This window comes from Microcaecilia unicolor, chromosome 1, assembly GCF_901765095.1.
Source record: "Microcaecilia unicolor chromosome 1, aMicUni1.1, whole genome shotgun sequence".
NCBI classification, from domain to species: domain Eukaryota; kingdom Metazoa; phylum Chordata; class Amphibia; order Gymnophiona; family Siphonopidae; genus Microcaecilia; species Microcaecilia unicolor.
In genome coordinates this window covers 234467031-234494983 of record NC_044031.1, presented here as the reverse complement: position 1 = coordinate 234494983, position 27953 = coordinate 234467031, and the positions used below count along the sequence as shown (strand labels likewise).

At 43.3% G+C, this 27953-nt stretch overlaps 1 protein-coding gene across 1 annotated transcript in view; it reads right to left on the bottom strand.

Annotated features, from left to right (window-relative positions):
- Nucleotides 1-27953, bottom strand: part of LOC115471141 (dynein heavy chain 5, axonemal-like) — a 766968-nt gene that overhangs the window by 662415 nt on the left and 76600 nt on the right. Inside the window, 8 exon segments of the mRNA XM_030204834.1 lie at nt 223-228; nt 5321-5413; nt 8752-8918; nt 9039-9129; nt 14870-14896; nt 15201-15267; nt 17833-18040; nt 23062-23213. Coding sequence (XP_030060694.1) covers nt 223-228; nt 5321-5413; nt 8752-8918; nt 9039-9129; nt 14870-14896; nt 15201-15267; nt 17833-18040; nt 23062-23213 — 811 coding nt within the window.

Below are 27953 nucleotides of genomic sequence, written 5' to 3'. Positions count from 1 at the left end.
AGAATCGGGGGTGAATGCCCAATTAAAAGCTTATGATATTCAGCTAATTTTTAATGAATCCTATCAATCAAGATCGTCATATGTTTGCTTGGATAGACTTACCAGTTTGTTGAATGATCATCAACTGAAATTAAATACTTCCAAATCAAAGGCACTATGGATAACTAACTTCTGCCTAGTCCCAGGCGTTTCACTCTGATTATTGGGCAGAGAGTTTGACACTTGTTTCTACCATAAAGATACTGGGTGTTATATTAGATACGTGATTAACATTTGTGTGGCGAAGAGACGACGAGGGTTAGAGCTGAGGGAATTAGTCAATTGGGTGTAATAGTCCTGTTTGGCGAGGAATAGGGAGGACTGGAAGGAGCATAGCATGAATTTGTAGTGAATGAAATCAGTATGGGTGCGAGATTTCCTCCAGAGGCAGGAGCGAAGGTATCGGGTGCAAGGGGTCAGCCAGGGCTGGGGATTGGTACGCCTTGTGGGACGGGAGATGGATGGTGCAAGGGTGTCTAGAGCAGAGGAGAGAGTGGCATTGTAAGTGGAGACAGCTTTGTCAACAGACTCGGAGGACATGATGGAAGGGAGGAGATCAGAGATACTAGAGGATAAGGTGGGGGGGTCAACAGCCTGGTGATTTCTGGAAGTAGTGGTTAGTGTTGGGCGAGACTGAGGGGGAGGGTGATGAAGTATGAATGTGATCAGGTGATGGTCAGAGAGAGGAAGAGCTGATGCGCGGAAATTGGAGGGTGAGCAGGTAGAAGAGAGGACGAGATCAAGACAGTGGCCAGATTGGTGAGTAGGGGTGGTGGAGCTCAGTTGGAGGTTGAAGGAGGAGGTTAGAGTGAGGAACTGAGAAGCGTATGAGTCGGATGGGTTATCAGTGTGTATGCTGAAGTCACCAAGAATGAGGGATGGGGATGAGGGCTCAAGAAAAATGGAGTGCCAGGCATTGAAGTCGGTAAGGAAGGAAGGGAGGGACTTATCAGGGGGGCAGTAAATGACTGCAACTCTGAGTGGCAGCGGGTAGAATAGACTATGTCTGCTGAGTCCCCCCAAAACCCATTACCCCCAACTGTACACCACTACCATAGCCCTTATAAGTGAAAGGGGCACCTATATGTGGGTACAGTGGGGTTTTGGTGATTTTTGGAGGGTTCGCAGTTTCCTCCACAATTGTAACAGGTAGGGAGAGGTAGGAGGCTGGGTCCACCTGTCTGCAGTGCACTGCACCCACTACTAGACTACTCCAGGGACCTGCATGCTAGTCTGATAGACCTGAGTATAACATCTGAAGGTGGCACAGAGTCTGGTAAGTAAGGTTTTCCATCACATTTTCTGGGGGTGGGAGGGGGTTAGTGATCACTGGTGGAATAAGGGGAGGACATTCCTGATTCCCTCCAGTGGTCATCTGGTCATTTTGCCTTATTCATAATAAAAACAGGTTTAGCTCAAAACTTCTAAGTTTTAGTCCTGGACATTTTGGTTTTGTTCATTATGGCTGAAAAACATCTAAGTCTTAGAAATGCCCAAGTCCCACCCTGAAAACGCCCCCTTAAGATCTGGATATACTTCTGATGGACCTCATAGAAAAACGTCTAAAAATAGGTTTTGAAAATTGTGATTTGGATGTTTCAGTGGCGTAGCCACAGGTGGGCCTGCTGAAGACTGCCAAGGTGGAGAGAAGCATTTTCCCACCAGCTTAGATATTTTTGGGGGGGAGAGGGAGAACCAGTGCTTTTTTTGTGCCGGTACGCAACGGTACGGCGTACCGGCACCTTTTTTTTTTGCTCCCCCCGCCCCGTGACGGACGCAGTGCCAGCCCCCATTTCCGGCCGCTGCTGCTTCTCCTGTTGAGCAGCAGCGGCCGCTACACAAAGAAAAAGTTAAAAAAAACTTCAAACCTGGCTGAAACGCGGCACCCCGGCACTGTAGACAGCCATTAGGCATTGGCTGTTGCCCCGCAGCCGCTCCTCTTCTTGCCTCTACGTCACTGCGCTCCTCTGGGGTCTTCCTCCAGGGGCAGTGGACGTAGAGGCAAGAGGAGGAGCGGCTGTGGGGCAACAGCCAATGCCTAATGGCTGTCTACAGTGCCGGGGTGCCGCGTTTCAGCCATGTTTCAATTTTTTTTAACTTTTTCTTTGTGTAGCGGCCGCTGCTGCTCAACAGGAGAAGCAGCAGTGGCCGGAAATAGGGGCTGGTGCCGCGTGCGTCGCAACTTCGCGCCGTTCGCGGGAAACTTGGCAGGGAGAGGGAAACCAACAGAGGGAAGGATTGGGGAGAGAGAAAAAGAGGGAAACCAACAGAGGGAAGGATTGTGGAGAGAGAGAAAGAGGGAAACCAACAGAGGGAAGGATTGGGGAGAGAGAGAAAGAGGGAAGGATTGGGGAGAGAGAGAAAGAGGGAAAACAACAGAGGAAAGGATTGGGGAGAGAGAGAAAGAGGGAAACCAACAGAGGGAAGGATTGGGGAGAGAGAAAAAGAGGGAAACCAACAGAGGGAAGGATTGGGGAGAGAGAGAAAGAGGGAAGGATTGGGGAGAGAGAGGGGAAAACAACAGAGGGAAGGATTGGGGAGAGAGAGGGAAAAACAGATGGAAGGATGGGGAGAGAGAGGGAAAACAGATGGAAGGATTGGGGAGAGAGGGGAAACAGATGGAAGGATTGGGGAGAGAGGGGAAAACAGATGGAAGGATGGGGAGAGAGAGGGAAAACACAGATGGAAGGATTGGGGAGAGAGGGAAAAACAGATGGAAGGATGGGGAAAGAGAGAGGGAGGAGGATTGGGGAGAGAGAGGGGGAAAACAGATGGAAGGATGGGGAGAGAGAGGGAAAACAGATGGAAGGATTGGGGAGAGAGGGGAAAAACAGATGGAAGGATTGGGGAGAGAGGGGAAAACAGATGGAGGATGGGGAGAGAGAGGGAAAAACACAGATGGAAGGATTGGGGAGAGAGGGAAAAACAGATGGAAGGATGGGGAAAGAGAGAGGGAAAACAGATGGAAGGATGGGGAAAGAGAGGGGGAAAACAGATGGAAGGATGGGGAGAGAGGGGGAAAAACAGATGGAAGGATGGGGAGAGAGAGAGGGAAAACGGAAAGATGGGGAGAGAAAGAGGGAAGACGCTGGATGGAAGAATGCAGAAAGAAATAGGGGAGAGAAAGCAGAGCTGCTGGATGGAAAAGGGGAATAGAGAAAGACTGGAGAATAAGAGGAAGGGCATGGGGAGAACAAGGGTGAGGAAAAGATGAAAAGCCACAGGTAGATGAAGGAAATTAAAGAATGGATAGTAAGAATGAATTAAATCTGGACAGAGAGAGCCTGAAAAATATTGAAGAAAGCAAAGAAAAAGGAGACAAAAATGACAAATGGCACAGAAGAGTTAAGCGAAAACAAAGGAAAGCAGAATCACAGACTGGGACCAATATGGAAAGAAAAACAGTCACCAGACAACAAAGGTAGAAAAAAAATCATTTTATTTTCATTTTAGTGTTTGTAATATGTCCAATTTGAGAATTTACATTGGCTGTCTTATTTTGCACTGGGTATACTGGAGCTGTAAGAGCTTACATTGATTATTTATAATGAAAAAAATCACGATATTTTTTTTTCTCCTATAGTACTGTAATATTTTCAATGATGTCTGTTTATATGCGCCATGGCTGGTGTAGGGGGTGTGGTTAATGTGGGTGTGGCTATCATAGGGGTGGAGCCATATGTGGTGACCCCGCCCATAATGAGTACCGGCACCTTTTTTTCTACAAAAAAAGCACTGGGGAGAACACTTGGTGCCCACCCACTTCTTGCCTAGGCCCACCCAAAATCTGCTGTCTGGCTACGCCCCTGGGATGTTTCTGTGAGAAAAACATCCAAATGCAGACTTATGTCACTTTTTAGACGTTTTTCTCTTTTGAAAATGAGCCTGACAGTGTCTGGTAGTAGAGGGAGTTTGTATTACTGATTTGACACCAGAGTTGGTATGTTAAGTTGTAAAGTGAAACATTCTACTTCTGCTCTGTACCTCTTGCTGGAAAAGTTTTATTGGTTGATCTGGGAATACCCATATGAATGAATAATTAATACAATTGATTTCTCTGTGAGTACTTCTGCTCCTCAGTTCAGGCCTCGGAGATGTGTAGCTAGGTGGCCAGCAGTACCAGAAGGCTCAACCCTCCTGGAATGAATTGGTCATTTTTCTTTTGTGTGTGATTTGACTCCTCCATTAGGCTGTTCAACTTTGCTTTTATATGCATATAATATATAAATATATATGGTTTATATATTTTCATGATTTTTGTAATAAGCTTAAATTGCTTGGCTCCTGTCAGTTTGCTGTAGTTCTGAGGAAGAAGTTGGGGGGAGACTCCAGGGGGCCAGCGGCACCATCTCATCCCTCACCTCAGGCAGCAGATTGCCTTGAGCCACCTATGAGAAGAGATGATGACGCTCTAAAAGGGAGGTGTCAAGGGCAGAATATTTAATAAAACTTGGTGTATTGAGTGTAGTCGGAGTCTTTTCTTCACCATCTTTCCTGAAGTGTCCTGGAGTTCAGCGGGAGCACCCAGGCACTAGGAAGTGGGTCCTATGTCAGATGAAGCCTACAGCTAGGGAGAAGAGCCAAGAGGAGTATTGAAAAGTGAGAACAGGGGAATTAATTACACAATAATTCTGTCTCGGAGACTGTGAAGAAAGAGGAACTCTTAAAGATGGAATCAGTTAAGATCCTATTGGCAACAGACTAGAAGAGGAGCAACAGAGGACAGGCTGGAGAAGGATTTGGGGTATTCCACAAGAAAAAGGTATGGTCCAATACTGTTGTTTCTGCCATCTCAAGAAATCAGTAATAAAATCTACTTTCTTTTAAACAATCAAACAAGAGTGGACTTGGATTCTTTTGAAAGGCAATTTAATTTACACAGATCTGGTTTGGTGAGTACAATAAAGTCAGAGCCCTTGAAGACTGCCTCCCTCTCATCCCCACTCTCTCCAACAATGACTTGAAGAATATGCGGTTTAAGATGTTCACCTGTACTCCTACACAGATGTTGGACCAAGAACAAAATGTACCCCAGAGTCATAGGAGCCAGCTCTGTCGGTGTTGTGGATGCTTCAGCACCCCCAATATTGAACAAATTCCTTGACTGTGTCCAGGGAGAGAGAATTTCAATTGGGAATAACATCCTCAAGTTGCTTCCCATGCCTAAGTTACACATATATGATTGCCAACAGAAAACATAAACAATGCAGTAGTAAAAACATTAGTTTTACATTTAACTACTAATCATCTTTATATGTTTTGTAAATTGAAAATTGCTTACCTGCTGCTGTTTGTGATGCAAATAAGCAAATTTCCATAAGGGTATATCCCGAGACATTGACAGTATGATGTTTACAGCTTTGTTTACCACACTCTGGAAAAGAAAATTTTAATTTCTGTTATCTTCAAAAAAATGCATGTACTTACACGGACAGATGGTACCAAACACAAAAAGCATTGAATTTGCACATTTGGTGTTTGTGAGCACTAGAGTCAATTGTCAAGGATTCATCCATAGACCTTTGAAAATGTTAGTGTTCAATTTCATGACTTAGCGAAGGTAAAAACATAAGAAAACCCATGCTGAGTCTGACCAAGGTACATCGAGCCCAGTGCCATGTCTACAACAGTCATCATTTTGCGTCACAATTATCCAGCAGATCCCAAAAACTAGATCTATTTCTCATTACTTAGCGAAGGTAAAAATATAAGAAAACCCATGCTGAGTCTGACCAAGATACATCGAGCCCAGTGCCATGTGTCCAACAGTCATTATTTTGGGTCACAATTATCCAGAAGATCCGAAAAACTAGATCTATTTCTCATAGTTTATTTTCAGGGATGTGCAATGGCTCTCCAAAGTTCACCTGTCCAATCATTTTTTAAGGACTTCTTCTCCGGGAACTTGTCCAAAACTATATTTAATCTAACAATGTTGGCTGTCTTGAGTCTTGACCACATCCTTCAGTGACTGATTCAACAGCTTAATGTGTTGTGTGAAAAACGAATCTTTCTACAATTTGTTTTCAATCTGCTGGTCAATAGTTTCATGGCATGCGCTCTTGTTTTTGTGCTACAGTATTAGAATTCTCAATAAAGTAAAGAATTGTTTTTATATATCTTTAGTTTGAATAGGGGGGAGGTATAATGTAGGTATTTGGTTTTCTCCACGATGTGTTATTTTTATATTTAGTTAAGCCCTGATGATGCATTCGGTGAAACGCAGCAACTGCATTGGGTTTGATGTCAGCTTTAACAGATGAACAATTCAAAATGCAATTAGAAGAGTGCTGTAAAGTCGTACCAGCACAGCGGATTTAATTTGGTGGTGTTATGATTCTGCCGGTTTGGCTGAGGGGGAGGGGGGACGTCTCTTCTGATTGGCTGCCAGGGGTTGTGCTGACGTCAGGGAATAGTACTTTAGCCTGCAGCTGAAGAGTTTCTCTGCTTTTGCGTTACTTATTTGGTGGTAACAGGAAAGCCTGATAGGTTTCTCTCATAACATGCTCTAGGTTCTGACAGGGATCTGTGTTGATTTAGAGTATTATTTTCCTTTCCTCTGGGTTAGCTGCTGCTGTGTGTGTGTGTGTGTGTGTGTGTGTGTGTGTGTGTGTGTGTGTGTGTGTGTGTGTGTGTGTGTGTGTGTGTGTGTGTGTGTGTGTGTGTGTGTGTGTGTGTGTGTGTGTGTGTGTGTGTGTGTGTGTGTGTGTGTGTGTGCGTAGCTCTGTAATCAGGGTCAGCTGCTCGTTTGTTTAGTGGGGGCTGGGCATTGCTCAGCCTCCGGGGCTCTGGGCTGAGTGAGAGCCTTCTCCTTTGTTTGTTTGTTTTAAGGATTTCTCTTCCCAGTGTCCCGGCCTGCTGGCTCAGTGAGTTTAACCCTTTGTGTACTGTGTGTATTGTATTCCTGCCTCTGCCAGTGTGTTTGTTTGGATGGGCCCCACTCCCTCTGGAGGGGAAGCCTTCTCTCTGATTGTTTGTTGATTTATGGCACTCTCTCTCTGCTGGCTCTACAAGCTTAACCCTTTGTGTTCTGGGTGCCTCTGTCTACAGTGGGGTTGAGGCAAAGGCTTTCTGCCTTCCTTTTGTGTTTGGTTCCTCTGGCTTCTGCCTGGGGCTCCTACCCTGGTGGGGGGGGGGGGTTGCTGTGTTAGTTTCCCTGTCCTGCGCTAGTCCCCTGCATGGGCGTGGCCCGCTCTGGTCCTTTGTTTCCCCCTCTGCCCTATTGCTGGTGTTCAGCGCGTGTCTGGCCTCTTGGGGCCCTCTGGGTTCTTTCACCCCTCCCTGTGTGTGATTGGGTTCCAGTTCAGCCGTGAGGCTCGCACGAGTGGCTCTGTCTGCGTGGGTTCCGGTTCGGCTGCGAGGCCCGTCTGTATGCCTATTTCCCTTCTTCCTGAGGGACTGTGGGGAGGGGTAGCTTAGGGGGTATTGTGTAGCTGGGGTGTGCGGTGGTGGGTCGGTCTCCCCTTGGCCTGGGTCGGCGCCCTGCTGGCCTCGGCCAGGGCCCAAGGGCTCACGACCAACCCAACGGATTACAGGTGGACTTGTGGATTTAAGTATATCACTCGATCACTGAAGGAGATAAGGAGTACTGGGCACTGTAATGGACAAGCAAATTATGAAAACTCTGATTGTTGGGATAAGTTAGTTATCCCTTTGAATAAGTTAATCACCCTTGATTTATAGCTAATTTGCTGGTATATTTAGCAGATGATTGTGGATGTTTTCTTGTTACTGTTCCTATATGTAAAATGGAGATAAGTAATATATTTTTCAGTGTAGGATGCAGTTAGTATGTGCTTCCATATTATTCCTTCAGAAGAATGAGGGGCCCTTTTACTAAGCCGTGTAAGCGTGTACATGCGCCCAATGTGCGCCAAAATGGAGTTGCCACACAGCTATCGTGTGGCTCTTGCGGTAATTTCATTTTTGGTGCGCAACCAAAAGATAAATTTTATTTTCTGCCATGCATATTGGATATGCGCCAAGTGACATTTGGCATGCATAGGTCATTACTGCCCAGTTACCACGTGAGACTTTACTGCTAGGTCAATGGCTGGCGGTAAGGTCTCAGACCCAAAATGGACGCGCAGCAATTTTCATTTTACCGCACCTCCATTTTCGGCAAAAATTTTAGAAAGGCCTTTTTTACAGGTGCACTGAAAAATGATTTTGCGTGTGCCCAAAAACCACGCCTACACTACTGCAGGCCATTTTTTAGCGCACCTTAGTAAAAGGAACCCTGAGTGAGACATATTTTAACAGTAGCAGAGTGTAAATGATTAGGCTGAATGTGTATGAGTGTATGTGGTAGAACTAGAAGCAGCAAGGGGAAGCTGTATGAGATTTAAGATCTGGAGGACTGATCTATAATATTTTGCTAATAAATAAATAAAGTTGAGTAAGAAAATAGGTATTGAATTTTGTAACTAGAGTGAAATCAGTTTACTCATTAAGAAGGGAGGGTCTAATCTAAGACTTGAGATATGTCACTGTAACAATCAATATGATATACATTACCATCATCAATAAAAAGTTTTCTTTCCCTATAGAGGTCTAAGGAAGCCAATTGGCTTTAGATTTATGAAAGAAAAAATGTTTTTCTGTATTATTATCTGTTCTTTATTAATGGCTGTACTATACTTTGCAGTATTGTTTCTGTATAAATATATATAAAAATTATAAAAAATATAAATCATAAAAAGTTTTCTTTACCTGGATATCCTCAAGACTGGGTCTCATAACAACATTTGGAATGGCCAGCTGAATTTCAGCTTGAAACAAGGGAATGGTGCTTTGATCACTTATGGACTTGGCTGCTTGGTATTTAGAGCTGACTGTGTGCAAGCGACGTTTTAAAGCATCTAAAGAAATCCTGGTGCCTGCGCAAAAGATAACAATTTGCTAAAGTAAGTAGCTCAAACTGACAAAACAAAAGAACAGAGCATTAAAAAGAATCAAATCAAAAAGAGGAAAACATTCTAAAGAAAGAAAAAACATACATTTGACTAAGGCGTCTGTGTTTTTCTGGCACAACTGTCCCATGATGTTATAATAGCTACAGGAAAGGCATTCTTGGCAGCGTGTTTTTTGCTTCGTGTCAAGATGTACACAGGCAAAAGAATCCTAAATTGTTACAAATGAAAAGACAATAACAAATGAATTAGAATCCCACAACAAACTTCTCTTTGACAATAAAATCAGACTATCTTTTGGCTTCTCTTACACAGTGGTGTCTCTAGACAGAAATATTTGGGGTGGCAACAGGGGGAGCAAGCTAGGTATGGAGGAGGCAAGCCAAAACAACATTTCCATACATCATGCCCACCACATCACACAGCCCCTCCCCCAACCCCCTTTTTAAAATTAGCAATAAAAGACAACATGGCCTTCTATGCACAAAGAAACCCTTCCCATCTAGCTAGTTTCATCTATGAAGTAAAACCACCATCACAATTGATAGCATCATTCAATAAATTCTTCTGTGTGGCATGAAGTGTAGATTCTCTACAGGACTGGACAGAATCTCAGTATAAACCCTGCACTTCCATTTCTGTATCACAAACACCATATTCCCCAACAACAGAGCTATCCCTCTTGCAACATGTCATGCAAAACATATTCAAAATGGGCTGCTCCTAAGGTGATAATAACAATCTCCTTCCACTGCCACTTTGATTAAATCATTGTGTGGTGACTGTTCAGGCTGTGGAGACCACCAATCTTGAGCATTATTATTTTGGGTGTCAAGGGCCTCCTTTCAAATAGGGCCAGATACTCTACAAAATAACATAAGTCCCGCAAAGACATATTACAAACCTATACAGCAAACTTACCAAACCATAACAGCCCTAACACATCTATCAAACAACAGTGCAATAAATATTACATTGGGCCTTAGAGTACCGATATACCTACTTCTAGGAACTAGAACAAGCTGGACTGTTACAGATGCCTGCATAGACACTACATGCTAGCAGAATTCTTCACCTCAGTTGCACAGGCAGAACATGGACAGACCCTCACCTGATACAAAATAGTGAAGTTACTTACATGTAGCAGGTACTCTTCGAGGACAGCAAGGCTTATATTCTCATAACTGAGTAACACGGCGCCGCGTTGCCCAGTCCGGACTTTATGACAAGCCAAAAGAGCTTTTGTGGAGCGTGAGACACATTCCATCATACAGGCACGGGTGCCTTCCTGCCTGCCGCTCAGGCACGGTTACCACAGTTAAATACTACAGCAAGAAAAAATAAGAAAAGGAGACAACTCCTAGGGGAGGTGGGAGGGTTTGTGAGAATATAAGCCCTGCTGTCCTTGGAGAATGCCTGCTACAGGTAAGTAAGTTTGCTTTCTACAAGGACAAGCAGGGAATTAATTCACACAAGTGGGGTATCCCTAGCACCCAGGCTCACAGAAAACAACAAACGTTGGTCAATTGGGCCTTGCAACGGCAAAGGCATACAAATTCAGTGAGAGTGCAGCCTGGAACAGAATAAAATGGGCCTAGGGGGTGGAGTTGGATTCTAGACCCCAAACAGATTCTGCAACACTGTTTGCCCGAACCGACTGTTGCGTTGGGTATCCTGTTCAAGGCAGTAATGAAATGTGAATGTGTGGACTGAAGACCATGTTACAGCCTTGCAAATTTCTTCAGTGGAGGCTGACTGCAAGTGGGCTACTGACGCAGCCATGGCTCTGACATTATAAGCCTTGACATGACCCTCCAGTTTCAGCCCAGCCTGGGCATAAGTGAAAGAAATGCAATCTACCAGCCAATTAGAGACTGTGCGTTTCCTGATGGTGACCCCCATCTTGTTGAGATCAAAAGAAATTAAAAGTTGGGTGGACTGTCTGTGAGGCTTGTCCACTTCACATAGTAGGTCAACGCTCGTTTGCGGTCCAAGGTGTGCAAGCTATCACCAGGATGGGCATGAGGTAAGGGGAAGAATGTTGGCAAGACAATCGACTGGTTCAGGTGGAACTTCGACACTGTCAGGTTCTCAGGTTCAGAGCCCGCGGGGCCGGGCTCTGGAGCAAGCGTGAGCCCTTGGGCTGCTGCCGAGGAGCGACAGCAGCAGGCAAAACCCACCAACCAACACTGGGTAAGCACACCGGCAGGGACTGCAGGCACTGCCCAGCGAACCGGAACACATGGACTGGAATCCCCCGGACTGGAACACACACCGGACCGGAACACACTGGACTGGAGCACACTGGACTGGTCCACACAGCTTCACCTGCACTTAGCTACTAAGCCCCCCAGGAGTTGAGCTCATGGGTTCGAGTAGCCGGCAGGACTTACTGGACGACACAGGGACCAGGACTAGAACAAGCTGTAACTGAAGTGCACCTAACTCCTAAAGTGACCAAAAAGTGTACCTAAGCCCAGCACCAACAGAAAAGCTCCTAAGCCCTCCACTAACAGCAGTGCTCCTAACAGAAACTAACAGGGGTGCCCCTACGCCCTACACTAACAGAAGTGCAGGGAAACCACAAGGGAAAAGGAAGGGAAGACAAATGCCAGACCTAACACTGGTACTTCCTAAGCACCAAGCTGCAGCAGCTAAACATGAGTCATGAGGAAAAGCGGGGCAAGCACAAGGAAACAAACAGGAAGCCAAATACCCCAACAACAAAAGGTGCTTCCTAAACACTTACTCACAAGGGAGCTCCCAGCACCAAACTCCAGCACTGCACTAACAGCAGTGCTACACACCGTAACAAAAGGGAAAAACAGGGAAGACAAACACACAAGTCACAAGTGCACACTGCACTAAACTAACCTGGACCTAAAGCAAGTAGCCAGAAGCAAACGTTGCGAAGCCCTGAAGGAAAGAACCCACTTCCTTATCAAGGCCCTCCCAGATGATGTCACACTCCCTAGACCCAGGCAACAGCACACTAACCCAGAGAGCACACTGAAAACCATAGAGGCCCAACCCACACCAATGCAACACCGTGAAACACTTGAAGCCAGTACACCCAAAGAGAGTTAGAGCAACTCAGACTACCCACACAGGTGCAGTATAGTGAAACAATTAGAGCCCTGCTGCTGGAAGCTGCCAGCACAGAGAGACAGAGCCAGCTCAGAAAGGACAGACAAAGAAACAGAAGCCAGCTAAGAAGCTGACTCCCAGGAAAGAGGTAAGTTTGAGAGGGGTTCAGACCCCAATCATAACAGACACAACCTTTGGTAGGAACTTAGGGTGCATACATAGGACTACTCTGTTGTAATGAAACTTAGTATAAGGTGCATCCACTATTAGAGGGAGTAGGAGGAGTAGGCTCTTGAACAACACCAGTAGGCGACGTAGATAGGAACAATCTCTTTATTTAATTATACACTCGACTCAACACAGCCGTGTTTCGGCGCTACAGACGCCTTCTTCAGGAGTCTTGTGATATATAAATATACGAATATTAAGCTCAAAGAGAATGAAAGCAAGGCTTCTGCTACAATTGTAATCCACTGCCGATGCAGGAAAAAAGCTCAGCGTATTCAATTGCACTTCTGTGAAGTCAAAAGCTTAATATTCGTATATTTATATATCACAAGACTCCTGAAGAAGGCATCTGTAGCGCCGAAACACGGCTGTGTAGAGTCGAGTGTATAATTAAATAAAGAGATTGTTCCTATCTACGTCGCCTACTGGTGTTGTTCAAGAGCCTACTCCTCCTACTCCCCCTTTCCTCAGATTCTACTTTTCATAGGAATTTGTGTACCTCCACCCTTGTGGTGGTTTGGCTTGCTTGCGCATCCACTATTAGAGCCTGAAGCTCACTGACCCTACAAGCTGAAGTAACAGCCACCAAAAAAATGATCTTCAAGGTCACGTACTTCAGATGGCAGGAATTCAGTGGCTCAAAATGAGCCTTCATCAACTAGGTGAGAACGATGTTGAGGTCCCATGACACTGGTGGAGGTTTGACAGTGAGCTTTGACAAAAGCAAACCTCTCATGAAGCAAACAGCTAGAGACTGTCCAGAGATGGGCTTACCCTCTACACATTGATGATAAGCACTAATTGCACTGAGGTGAACCCTTACAGAGTTGGTCTTCAGACCAGGCTCAGAAAGTTGCAAAAGGTATTCAAGCAAGGACTGTTTAGGACAGTAAACAGGATCTATGGCCTTCCCCTCACATCAGAAGGCAAACCCCTCCATTTGAAAGCATAACACCTCTTAGTGGAATCTTTCCTGGAAGCCAGCAAGACTCAGGAGACACCCTCTGACAGACTGAGAGAAGCAAATTCTAGGCTCTCAACATCCAGGCCGTGAGGGTCAGAGACCGAAGTTTGGGATGTAGAAGAGATCCCTTGTTCTGCATGATGAGGGTCGGAAAACACTTATGGGGGATTTTAATGCAGGTTGTCATTAGTACTACTACTACTACTACTACTTAGCATTTCTATAGCGCTGCTAGGGTTACGCAGCGCTATACAATTTTAAACAAGGGGAAGGACAGTCCCTGCTCAAGAGAGCTTACAATCTAAAGGTAATAAACTATGTAGTCAGTGTAGGTGTCATGAATGGGGAAGGTGGTTAGGCGCCAAAAGCAAGGGAGAAGAGATGGGCTTTGAGTAAGGACTTGAAAATGGGCAGGGAGGGCGCATGGCGTATGGGCTCGGGAAGTCTGTTCCAGGCATAAGGTGATGCGAGGCAGAAGGGGCGGAGTCTGGAGTTAGCGGTGGTGGAGAAGGGTACAGATAGGAGTGATTTGTCCTGAGAGCGGAGGTTATGGGTGGGGACATACTGGGGGGCTGCAGATTGAGTGCATAGGAGAAGCTTGAACTGTATACGGTAGCGGATCGGGAGCCAGTGAAGCGACTTGAGGAGAGGGGTGTTATGAGAGTATCGGTTCACGCGGTAGATAAGACGTGCGGCAGAATTTTGGACAGATTGGAGGGGGGATAGGTGGCTAAGCAGGAGACCAGCGAGGAGAAGGCTGCAATAGTCAAGACGAGAGGTAACGAGCGAGTGGACGAGGGTTCGGGTGGTCTGTTCAGAGAGGAATGGGCAAATTTTGCTAATATTATAGAGGAAGAAGCAACAGGTCTTAGCTGTTTGCTGGATATGGTCAGAGAAGGAGAGGGAGGAGTCAAAAATGACTCCGAGATTGCGGGCTGAGGAGACGGGGAGGATGAGGGCGTTGTCAACAGAGACGGAAAGTGGGGGAAGAGGAGAGGAGGGTTTGGGTGGAAAGACAAGGAGACAATACCTGCATGCAATTAACACAGGAGCACTACACAACTACTTTTTAGGAGGTGCTAGGTGCTCCCTCATTAACTCTGCGTTATCCAGTTAGCGCACACTAATCATAATGTGCTGGCTACATAACGCAGGAGTGCCCACTCTCCACTCATGACAAGCCCCCTCTAAAAAATATTTTTAAAAAATATGTAACGCATGGGTTACTGCACACTGACAGGCAAAATACCGCAAAATGCTTTAACATGTTTTGCAGTAGCCTGCTCCCTAACTGTGCATTAAGGGCTTAGCGCCCTTTATTAAAAGAGTCATTAAAAACCTTTTATTCTGACAATTATTCAGAGTCAGCCACTGTTCGGGAGAGATACTGAGTGGTTGGGGCAAGAGGTGGGGGGAGGGAGTTCGGCAGTGACAGAGCCCAGTGTGGCATGTCCCATATTATGTGTATATACAGATTTTATGCTTAATGTACTTGCCTTTGTTTGTTGCAATGTAGTTTTCTGCCTACATATTGTTTTATCTTTTAAATTCTTACATACATAGACATATTTAATTTAAAAAGAGGCCTCTTATAAATAAACCAAATGAAAGAAAATTCAACAGCATCATTTGCTTGAACCAAGGCTGCTAGAAATGCCTGTTCTTTCTAGTGACTAATGCATCCTAACCTTGGCCTGCTTGGTGTACAGGAAACAGAGTTCTCAAATGGCAATCCAAAACTGAAATGACAACTCAGCCCACCCACACGTATTACCAGTGTTACGCAGAAAGCATTTATAATGTCTGTCTGTTCTGTGTCAAATTATGAAAAGAAGTACACTTAAAACCACAATCTGCATACTCTCACATACTATGGTGCCTGTGAAGATTTTCTGATGCTTCTAAGAGTTGCTTCTTGAGCATTCTGGCTATGCATTTTGGACTCTCACCTGAAGACCATTTCTGTCTACAACTTTCAGTTTCTGCTTCAGGGTCTCGAACATCTCATACATGAAGCGCTCCACTTGCTGGCTTTGTCTATAAAAAAGAAGGTAATTTTTAGACCACAACAATCATCTGTTTGCTCAGTTAAGAGGAAAAGAACAAGTATTTCTTTTAAACCAATTGAAGTGAAGAAAAATTGCAACTATGTACTAGTTGAGGATCCAAAAGTGAAGAGCAGCAATGTGGTTTCCCCAAATAGTGATATAAGCTTTTTCCCTGAGATATCAACATAACTCTGTGGTTACTGTTACATGGCTATTCATTCTTAATTTTATACCTATTTCTGTAGCATCGTTTAAAAACCTTCAGCCCTATGGTCCTTGGGGGGGGGGGGGGGTGGATTCATCAAGTGGCATTAGAGCCATAACACACAATATTTGGCCCTAACACCACTTGACTTAAAATACTGCCAAATAGTGCAGCAAAACTGAAGTCACCATGAGTTTGGGAGTAATGAGATGTAAAATATGCAAATGTATATTTTGTATCTCATTATTATGCAAATATCCTAATGTGACTTGTGGTGATACACCACAAGTTGTGATAGGGCACAAAAAAAGCACAGTAAAATAACTCCTGCTTTATTTGACGCCCTCTGGCGTAGGACCCCCCCCCCCCCCCCTGAGCAAGACCTCCCGCCCACAGGGTCTACCTCTGACAGCACTGGTGGTCCATTGGGGGGGGGGGGGGTGTCTGGGAGGATCTTCATGTGGGGTTGTCCAGGGAGGGTCCAAGGGGTCTTCAGGCAGGAATGATGCCCAATTGCTCTTGCCCTATTCAGCACTGCTCTTACAATGGCATCCCTTAGTGGCAGTGATGTCTGGTACATTTATGACAGGGGATTCAGTAAATGTGCTGAACAAAACACCTCTCACCTACACAAAAACAAGTGGGGCTCAGCAGCACCTACACATTACTTCCCACTCCAGCAAGAATACCAAGAAGGGCTTGGTGAGCCCAACCTAACGCCTCCCACTCTAACAAAAAAGAACAAGAGGGGCTTAGTGGCTCCAACATAACAGGGTCAGTATTAGACAAATTGGGGCCCAGGGCAGAAATTAAGGAGAGGGTCCCCCGATCCCCTCTCCTTCCTTCCTCCCTCCCTCCCCTACTCTCCCCAACTAATTAAAGCCAATTAGCGCCAATAACTGATTGTTATGGCCCAATTATAGACACTAATTGGTTTGTTATTCAATTACATTGCATATGGGAGTGTGTCCAAATTTGCACATGAAATTTAAAATGCCATTTATAGAATTCAGGTGGGGGCCACATAAATGAATATATAAGCAGAAAAATACAAAAGTGTATTAAATATATTTAAAAACTTACATTCCAAAACAAATATTCCACACGTTGGTGAGTATGAAAATTTAAAAAACACTGAGATATACTACGGGCCTCATGAAAACATAAAAATAGTCATACTGGCTGCCAAACTTAGCCGGTAATATGCTGATTACTGGCAGGGCCGCTAAGAGACTGGGCCGGGCCCGGGGCAAGGCTGCCCCCGCCGCCTCCCAGAGGTCGCCGCCGCCGCCACTCCCCCCTCCACCCACCCCCCTCATTCCGCCACTGGGCCGGGCCCCCTGTATTGAAATCACAGCGCCTCTCACCTCTGTGTGAAAGCGCTGCAGGCAGCAGGGCAGCAGATCGCCTCCCTTCGGCCCTCTTTCCCTCCTTGTGTCCCGCCCTCACGGAAGTTACATCAGATGAGGGCGGGACACAGGGTGGGAAGGAGGTCCGAAGGGAGGCGATCTGCTGCCCTGCTGCCTGAAGCGTTTTCATACGGAGGTGAGAGGCGCTGTGATTTCAATGCAGGGGTCCCGGCCCAGTGGCAGACGGTCGACGATGGAGGGTGGGTGGGACTGCGGTGCCGGGCCCCCCTTGGAGGCCCGGGCCCGGGGAATGTTTTCCCCCCTGCCTCCCCCTCTCGGCGGCTATGAATATTGACGTACAGCCAGTTATATTGTGTGATATAACTGGTTATCTGGTAATATCACGGCTATCTCTCACTGAATATTTCCAGATATCCAGTTAAGTTCCATTTAACCAGCAAGGAGTCGTTCTTGGCTGTCTTGGATGGTTAAATGGTTTTAAATATTGGGCGATCTATGTTGGCCACATCAGTGCTGAATATCTGAATTTTATTTAAACACTGTGGCCAGCATTTTTTTTTTAAACGGTCACAGAGTTTAAATATTGACCAAAAAATTATTGCTTGATTAGGCAGGTTTGTTGTAATTTTGAAACTACTACTCACAGAGGCCAATACTTAGTCAGCCTTGAGTTGATAATGTTAACCAAGCAACTTTGTCTAGTTAATTTTATCCAGATATTCAGTCCAAAACATGCAGTCCAAAGTTAACGAGAAAAAAATTAAAATTAAGCCACATCCAGGGAATATCCCAGACTCTTTTTGGCTGGCTACATTCTGTGTAGACCACACTAAATTTAGCCAGTCAGTTGGAAGAAAAGTTTCAAAGAGCAAGGTATGTTCAGCACCTCCTAAAGTTAGTCAAACAGTCCCTTTCAGTTTTGATTTCTAGATTGTTCTCATGATTGCAGAACTTTTAAATAAAGTGTGTGAGAGCATACAAAGATAAATTCTCAGCAGCAGCTGTGATCACTTTTTCTGTTCTCTCCAGAAAAGCTGAGACATCAATGGGTCCATCTTCTGGCAGGGCTACCAGCATCATCCCTGACATATCCTGTAGTAGTCTTTCAATTCGGCACTCCAGAGTGTCTGCAGCCACCTTTACTATCTGTTCCACTTCTCTTAGGCAGCTATAAACATCTTCAATGACTGGGAAAGAACAGAGAAGAATGTGTGAAAAGCAGAAAATTGTACACGAGGCACATTAAAATAGAATAACTCGCAGTTCTCGGATAATTATAGATATGAAATCATAAGAACTGCAAAGAAGGTATTTATTCTTTTGTTGTTTGTCATTTGTTTATCCCCAGGGAATCTTCCCAACAAGAAGTTGATACCATTGGGGTATAATTGAAATAAGTGAGCGACAGGATGCTGGGAAATAGATTAAGGCTGGATTTGACTGTTATGGGTGTGAGGAAAGAGGAAAATTCCTCTTCCTGTTGACCCTATGGTTGAGGTAGTGAAAAATGTATATGTTAATTTATGAATGATTAGGAGATTTGTACCAGGTGGTCCAGGCCACTGTTTTGGTACATACAGCATTGCAATACACTTTACCTGAGTCTTTCTAACAAAACTGTTAGCTTGATGACAGTTGGTTTTTTTGGCCGCTATAAACTTAACCAGCTAAGTTAATATTCAGTGCTGTCCGGTTATGTTTGTAGCGGCCAAAGATAGGCCTGTTATTTTGGTGACCCAATTTGGTCACTTAACATGGCAAGCCAATCGCTGAATATTCACGGATAGCTGGTTATATCATGCGATGTAACTGGTTAGCTGCTAAGGGCCAGATTCTATATAAGGTGCCTAAAAAATCCATGTGGTAAACATTTCCGCCTAGGCATATTTTATAAGCTGCACGTAGATTTAGGCACGGTATATAGAATACACTTAGTTGATATCCCAGCGCCTAAAACTATGTGCCTCCATTTACACCAATGAAAATGTGGCATAAATCCGTGCGCATAGATTTACGCACTCTGAGCCATATTCTAGAACTACATGAGTAAAACTGGGAACGCCCATTGCCATGCCCCTTTTGAACTGCACGCATTAGAATTTAGGCGGTTTATTACAGAATATGCTTAGCAAGTTGTGCGCATAAATTCTAATTATTGCCAATTAGTGCTCATTATTGCTTGTTAAGTGCCGTTATCAATGCCGATTAACTTGTTAAGCTAATTAAGTTATGCACATCGTTATAGAATATGCCTGGATTTTGGCACAGATCTCTAGGTGTGCTATATAGAATCCAGCAGTAAGCGCTGAATATTTGTGGATAGCTGGTTATATCACGCAATATAACTGGTTAGCCACTATGCACTGTCTGCAAATATTTAGCGGGAGATAACCTCTCCCACTGAATATTTGCAGGCAGCTAGTTAAGTGCTATTTAACCAGCTAGAAGCCATTCCCGGCCAGTTAAATAGTGCTGAACATAGGCTGGATTATTTTAAAATTCCTTATACTAGTTTTCATTAACTACAAAAATTTGAGCCTCTAGAATTCTGCAATCGCTGACTAAGATCTACTGGAGCTGCTATCTTCTCAGCATTTCTTAATGGATACAGCTAGGAGGTTGGTGCTTCAAGGGCAAGCCCATTAATAATGGAATTCAATGCCAAAGGCACCGAGACAAGAAAATTAATTTCTGAAGTTCAGGAAAAGGCTTAAAATGTGGCTTTTTGGGGTGATCCATTGCCTGTGATAAGGTAGATAGGGGTTCTACTGGGTTGGTGGGATGGTTGGACTGCCAGAGCATATTTAATGGCTACAAGGACTATGCTGTTACTGTTATTACAGTTATTTCATAATTTCTGTTGTATGTTAAGAGGGGTGCTGAGTTGGTGGGGTGCTTTGGATGGATGGAAAGGATAAAGAATGAGGTAATATCAATGTTATTTTAATGGATAGTAAGAGATGTTGAGTTTGTGGGGCACTTTAAATGGGTGAAAGGGGTGAGATGTGGGGTGATATGAATGTTGTAATGTAAGGTAAGTTTTTAAATAATTTTAATTTGCTGCAATCTTGTTATATTTATATTGGAGGCAATCCGATAAGTTGGCACTAGAAATTAAGTTTTGGTTTTTAGTTAGTTTAGTTTATTCAAAACTTGCTATATTGCAAATTGGAAACCATTTATGCAGTGTACAAAACTAAAAATAGGATAAGGAAGGACAGTAAGAGCGGGGTACCAGCGAGCGAGAAAGGGGACGTAGAGGGGAGGAGAAGTGATATAAGGAACTACAATAGGAAAGAGGCATGAAAACTGTCAGTAGTGGAGGGGGCAGCAGTTGTATTCAGAGCTCTCCTCAAGGGAAGAGTCATCACAGGTCTAAGGAAAGGTAGCTACAAAAAGGTGCGCTTTAAACTGGAAATTAAAGGTTTGTAGCATTTATGCATGTTGCAAGCGCTATTCTATAAAAATACGCATGCAAGTGTTTTTATAAAATGCTAGCATAAAACAGAAAAAATGCACTTACATTTAGGCACATCAGCTTATGCCATGTCAATAGCTGGTGTAAATGCATGCATCTAAATGCAGCATTTAAGCACGTAATTTACAGTATTCTGTAAGTTACGCATGGAAATGTTGGACACGCCTATGCAAGCCAAACACAAAACAGTAGAGGAGACAAAGAAGGTCTTGCACAAATTATGTCCAACCAAGTTTTATTAAACCTTCAAAAAACGGTTCAACAGCAAGACCCGACACAAATTGTGTTTTGGCCATACCTGGCCTGCCTCAGGGGTCTAAAACGTAACTATCACTCCCAACTCTGGATAATCCGCTTGAGCAGCGTTTGTTACAGCTCCACTATGAAGTGTCTTTCTGTTCACAGGATCTGTTATCGGCAGTGCTTGTTTTCTTCAACAGCGCCTTTTATTATTGATTATGTTGCAGATTATCCAGAGTTGAAAGTGATACAGCAAAACACCTTCATTAGGGGCACATGTTTCTGCAAACATACTTACATGCACCACTGGAAGTGGGATTCAGATACTGAGTTTACTGTGAGTAAGTGGAAGGCAATATGCCTAGAAGTGAAAAAAGCTTTATTGTGTGTACTTCCAAAGGAAAATACCTATAAAGTATTAACACTTTGGTATTACACTCCAGATAAGCTTCACACAAATGTTTCCCACAGTTCCAGATAATTGCTGGCTTTGTGGGGTGAGTGGGGGCACCTTTTTTCATATATGGTCGTCCTATGAGAAGATTCAGGTTTTTTGGGAGGGAGTCACAGGTAGGATTTCTACATTTGTGGGGTGTATTTTTCCTTGTGATCCAAAGTGGTGTCTATTGGGTGTGGGAAATCAGCATGGTCTAAAGTGGCAATGGCACCTTAAACATAGGGGTTTAGCAGCTGCTAAAAGTATCATTGTAGCTTGCTGGAAACAGACTAATGGTCCTACAGCATTTGACTGGACTTTAAAGCTTTCTCTTATTGGTGATATGAACTAACTCATAGACCATAAACTTGGACACTATGAGCCTATATCAGATCTATGGATCCACTTTGAACATTTAGTTGAGACTTCCTAAGAGTTAAGAACAGGGCTGGGGGGGGGGGGGGGGGGAGGGGGGGTTGAGGGTATCTGTTATGTATCTCTTCGACAAGATATATCACAAAGATCAACACGTGTAATTGTATAATCTTTAAAATATCCAGAAATGTCTTATAATGTCTTTTGCTTTAACACTATCATGTATTTCACCACCATGTAATCCAAAACCCTCTGTAAAACCAAATGTATATTCTCTTCTATTTCTATTTATCCATGATGAATTGTAAGCCACATTGAGCCTGCAAAGAGGTGGGATAATGTGGGATACAAATGCAATAAAATAAATAAATAAATAAATAAATAAGAAGGTTATTCCTTATATGTATTTGATGGCTTTTTCATCACTGGATGTTACTTTTGGAGAGCAATGTTAACAACAAAAATTCTTTTTCAATAAAAATGTATTGTTGTGATAAAAATTTTTTGGGGGGTGGAGGACACGTGTTAGTGGTGGAGAGTGGGTGTGGATGAGCTAACTAGCTAGCACGCTGACACTACTGCCACCCTAATACCCTAATAGGTTAGCACATCCATAACACAAGAGCCCTTAGTGCATCCTAAATAGGAGGTGCTAAGTGCTCCTGCAGTCATTCTTTTAAATGGCCATGCATGAATGCTATCATTAGCACACAACCATATATTCAAGAAATGGAAAAAAGCACTTTTTGATGGCTGTGCTAAAAATGGGCTTAGCATGTGGGAAAGTCCTATGTAAGAATAAGCTAAGCCTATTTCTTAGTGCAGTCTTTTTACTAATGCACAGTAGGCCTAACGCAGGTCCACCACGTGGTAAAAGTGCATTACCGTGGCCTGCAGTGAGGCATCCCGCAGTGGTTTTCCTGCTCAGTGCGCACTAATCCCAAACTGAAAAATATTTTTTATTTTCTAGCACAGAAGGTGTGCCCATGGGCAAAGAGTAGGTATACCTGCGCTAATCAGGTAGCGCGGGCACAATACCACACACTACCCGATTAGCGCTAAAGTAGATGGGGAAATTAGCGTGTGACCATTACAAAAAATATGGCACTGCAGCCATTTCACCACCACACTAAAAGTGGCTGCCGTATGCAGAAAACTCACTCACTGACACCAGAACTGACCACTTTTTAGAGTAGCTTGGTAAAAAGACCCCATAGTGAGCAATCTTGGTGTTTAACACATTAGTGCCCAATGTTCCCATAATAAGTGCCCATATGGGAACATTGGGCACTAACGGGTCAAAAGGAGTTAACTTTGTGGTTCAATTGAGTGCTACCAGCTAATCAATACAGAGACTCTGAATGCCTCAGAATGTTTTTATTCCAGTGATTTGAAGGCTGACAATGATGGGAAACCCTTTAGAGCTCAGGCACCATAAAGATTCAGTCATCAACAAACGCCAAGCCAGGGCGTTCCAAGATCAACAGACTTCATTGATTTTCATGTCAGAGTTCTGAGAGCAGAAGTAATGAACAGGATCTCTTTCACTATCTGAAACATAGTTTTTCATCAATGCATCATCAACTGCTGCAAATGAAGTATGCAAAAACACAAGGTTTCGGAACCAGTTTTTCATATTCTTTCTGTTTCCCTTTAGACAGATAATGAAAGGGACTTACATTTCTCAATATTTAAAGAAGTCCATGACAGCTGTGTTAATCCTGGTGTGAGGGCTTCTTCAATTTGTGCAATAAATGGTTTCATCAGTGGTTTCAACATGGCAGGGATGCTACTCTCAAATGTCTGATAGTCACGCAACATATCCTGAAGCCTGCAAAATAAATATCAGATACTTTCTCATAGATTAGTTGAATAAAATATATCATACAGCTGAATTTCTTACAGCACCTAATAGGCAAGCTAGAGGATAAAGTAAAGGCAAGGCTTTAAAAGACTGTGGGCCCCTACAATTATTTACATAATGTTTTTCTGTTTTTCTTCCCCCTTTGTTGTAAATTAATAAGTCAAAGCACAATCCTATAGATTGTAACATTTGAAAAAAATAATTTAAAAAATTTAAAAGGAGGAAAAAGTGGGTTCATAGAGCATTTTGTTAAATCTTGGTTTTTCCCCACTTATTGCGCCCGATATTCAGCGCTATTGACTTGGCTAGTTAAGTTGAAACTGGCCCAAAAAATATTATTTATTTATTTATTAGGATTTTTTACAGCCTTTTTGAAGGAATGCACTCAAGAATAAATCAAACATAAGCAATAGACAATTACAGCAGTAAAAATATTTAAATATGGCATAGAGGCATATTTTCAAAGCACTTTGGGAGGCTAAGTTCCATAGGTTTCTATGGAACTTTGGGAGGCTAAGTGCTTTGAAAATATGCCTCATAGTACACTACTTACAATGTCAACACAATACGTAATAAAACATTTTAACAGACAGCAAAAATAAACTGGATGTTTAGTGCCAGTCACCAGATATGGTCCAGCATGGAATATCCGGGCTTAGCATTGATCGCAAGAGTCAGCCCAGCTAACTCCTGCAGTCTGAATATCAGTCCCATTGTGTTTATTATGAATCTTTTAGGACTGTGCATTGATCATTGTCCCTGAGTAAAATAGTCGCCGGATATGGCTTGGCACTGAATATTCAGGTTTAATGTTGGCAGCGGACAGCAAACACACTGCCTGCCACTGGCTGAATATCAGGCCCTAGGATCCTATTCTATAATGGAACCTGAGTGCCCAGTTTCCATGATAGTATACAAGGGTAACCCATTATCAGTATGTCTAATATTCAGGGACCTGCAGTTACATGAGCCATAGAGCTGGAGTAAGTGTAGGGGCCTAAATGCGGTAGGGACATGTGTTCTGTAAATTACGCAGGTAAGTGGCAGAGCTGCCTATGTCCCACCCATGCTCTGCCTCTTTGCAGGTATTTGCAGAATAGCATCTAGGCACCCTGCTATCATTTACATGGGTATGTGCACACATATAGGCTTAAGTGCAAATATTCTAGACATTTACACAATTAATGCATACATAAATGTGGGCACCTAGACTGAATTTGCAGACATTTGCTAAAATGTGTTACCAAAAAGCCATTAGATGAAGCCTGACATGTTTCGGCAGAATGCCTTTTTCAGGGGCGGTGAAGTCCTTAAACAGAAGACAGAATAGTCTACATTGAGCAAACCAGAGAACCTACTAATTTCAGTCACATAGCACATGGGGCATTCAAAGTACAATAAAAGGAGAGATAAAGATGTCTCTTAAACATGATAATTTTCATGTCTCAAAAACAAGCCAGCAGAAGGGGCAGAGCATATTTGTTTGTCTGTTTGGGGATAAAATAACTCTTCAAAAATTAAGAGAAATGAGATGAAACTTTCTCAGGTGGGAATACCCCCCCACTAAAAAGACACAATGAGTTTGAGAATAGGCAAATCTGAGTGGGGGGGGGGGGGGGGTTCCAGAAAAATAAGCCCTCTCAAAAATGGCCCAATGCATTTCTATGGGAGAAGTTCCAGATTCTGTAGCATAGAAACCTATATACAGTGAATCATGGTAATAAAGGAATTCCTCCTTTCAAGCTGCCTCTTCTAAACCCTCAAACTACCCCACTTTAAAACACACCCCCTGCAAAAACTGACCCCACCCCCCAAAACTACCCAGATAGTTATCCCACCACTCCATAACTGCTGCCATTCCTATGAATAACAACTGCCCCACCACCCTGCAAGAAGCCCCACCCCCAATTACCTCCCCACAATTGCACCATCTCCTTGCAACTTTGCCACTAAACTACAAACTGCCTCCACTAATGTCACATTACCCTGCAAACCGCCCACTCTCCAAAAGCAAGTCACCACAACAGCCTTACCACCAGGGGTGTGCTGGTAAATTGTTAACAGGGGGCTCTCTCTCGCCAGCAAAGTAAAAGAGAATTCAGGAGGGGCCCAAGCCCACATTTTGGGATCCATTTGTTAAAGTAGCCATGGAGACCCGGCTCCCAAAATTCTTAAAAACTTAACAAACGGCTCTCGAGAGCCTCTGAGAGCCTGCTCCAGCACACCACTGCTTACCACCCTGCTCATTGCTCTATACACAAAAATACCATCTGCTATTGCCCCACCACCCATCATATTGCCTCAAACCCCCAAAATATGCCCCCACACAACTGTTCCACCATCTCACAAATTGCACCACCCCAAAATCTACCCACTGCAATGGCTCCAACACCCCATAAGCTCTGTCCATAAAACCAAGCGCCCTTCACAACTGATCCACCATCTCACTAACTCCCCAACCCTAAAAATTGCCCCAGCTATCCCCCCCCCCCCCCCCCCCGATACAACACATGCTATGCATACACAAAACACACAGAGGGGAAGGAAAGAATATCACGAGCCAGGCTCTGCATACTTTCTGCACTTGTTTCATTTGCAAATAAATACATTTTTCTAAATCTAAATCCCAGAAGCACCACCTGAAGTCCACCCTTGGCATTTCTGAGGATCAGAAAATCCTCATTTAGGGTCACAACTACGGTTGCAAAAATAACATGAAATAAAATAAAATGCAGATAGCATCATCATCAGCCTGTGCAAGTTTATGGGACCCGATAACTCAGCCTAGCTGGGCTTGACAGATAGTGCTGCTGAAAATCTGCAAACGGCTCTGCTGAGTGGCATTTATCTGTATAGGTAACAACGTTTTGGACTATGCCGGCCTAAACAGAAAACTTATCTGGATGTATGTATGTATGTATGTGACTCCTATCTTAAAATTCCTTCATTGGTTGCCTATAAAATTCCGAATTGAGTTTAAAGTCTTGCTGTTAATTTTTAAAATATTAAATGGTTATCTTTCCCTAACACTCAATGCCACTCTACGACTACCAACCATCATGCTCTCTCAGATCCTTGCAACAACAATTGCTTGGGATTTCCTCTTTTAAGCAAATTTACCTAGAAGAATATAGGTCTTCTATATTCTATGTTAAAGGCCCCAAGTTGTGGAATGTATTGCCCATGGAACTTCATTGTGTGCAAGAAATTACTCAGTTTAAGAAGGATTTAAAGACCCACATGTTTAGTTGTGCATATGGATCAGCAAACAAATGATAGTTTCATTTTAATAGAGATTGATGGTACGTTTTTATTTTCACAAGCCCTGTGTAAGTTTGTATTAGTTATTACTATTTTTGTTTTTGTAATTAATTATTTTTGTTAATTTGGATTTTATTATGCATGTATTTTATGTTCCCCGCTTAGATTGTTCAGATATATAGGCTATAAATAAAGTTTTATTATTATTATTACTTTTGTGATCTGCCAAGGATCTTGGGATTGAGTAGAATACAAATTTTATAATAATATAAATAATAGTGGGTTTTAAATTAATTTTATTACTGACAACTTATGATTCACCAGATATTCCTACAGTATTTCAATATGATAGTGAATTGATTCCTATTGTCTGAAAATTAAGAGATCTAGGGGTAATGCTAGATGATGGTCTGACAATTAAAGTTTATGTGTTATTATTATTAGGGATGTGTATTTTAAATTGAGATTAGTAGGAAGATTGAATAATTTACTGAAACAACAACATTTTAGAATGTCTGTACAGAGTTTAATTACTCCATGTTTTGATTATGCAAATGTTTTGTTACTGGGGATTCAGAGAACTCAAATTAAGGCTTTGCAAACAGCACAGAACTCAGTGGCCAGGGTTCTAAATGGAACCAGTAGATCTGAGTATATTACACCAGTATTTAAAAATTTGCACTGGTTGCCTATTGAGTACAGCATACAATCAAAAATTGCCTGTTTGATTTTTAAGATACACAACAGATTTCAGAGATACTGGCAATGAAGGTAGTTAGTGGGGTTCCCCAGGGGTCTGTGCTGGGACCGCTGCTTTTTAACATATTTATAAATGACCTAGAGATGGGAGTAACTAGTGAGGTAATTAAATTTGCTGATGACACAAAGTTATTCAAAGTCATTAAATCGCGGGAGGATTATGAAAAATTACAAGAGGACCTTACTAGACTGGGAACCCGAATTATAGTTACGTCATGCAAGGCTCCACATTAGGAGTCACGGACCAAGAAAGGGATCTAGGTGTCGTTGTTGATGATACGTTGAAATCTTCTGCTCAGTGTGCTGCTGCGGCTAAGAAAGCAAATAGAATGTTAGATATTATTAGGAAAGGAACGGAAAACAAAAATGAGGATGTTATAATGCCTTTGTATCGCTCCATGGTGCGACCGCACCTCGAATATTGTGTTCAATTCTGGTCGCCGTATCTAAAAAAAGATGTAGTGGAATTAGAAAAGGTGCAGAGAAGGGCGACGAAAATGATAAAGGGGATGGGACAACTTCCCTATGAGGAAAGGCTAAAGCGGCTAGGATGCTTCCGCTTGGAGAAAAGGCAGCTGAGGGGAGATATGATAGAGGTCTATAAAATAATGAGTGGAGTTGAACGGGTAGATGTGAAGCATCTGTTCATGCTTTCCAAAAATACTAGGACTAGGGGGCATGCGATGA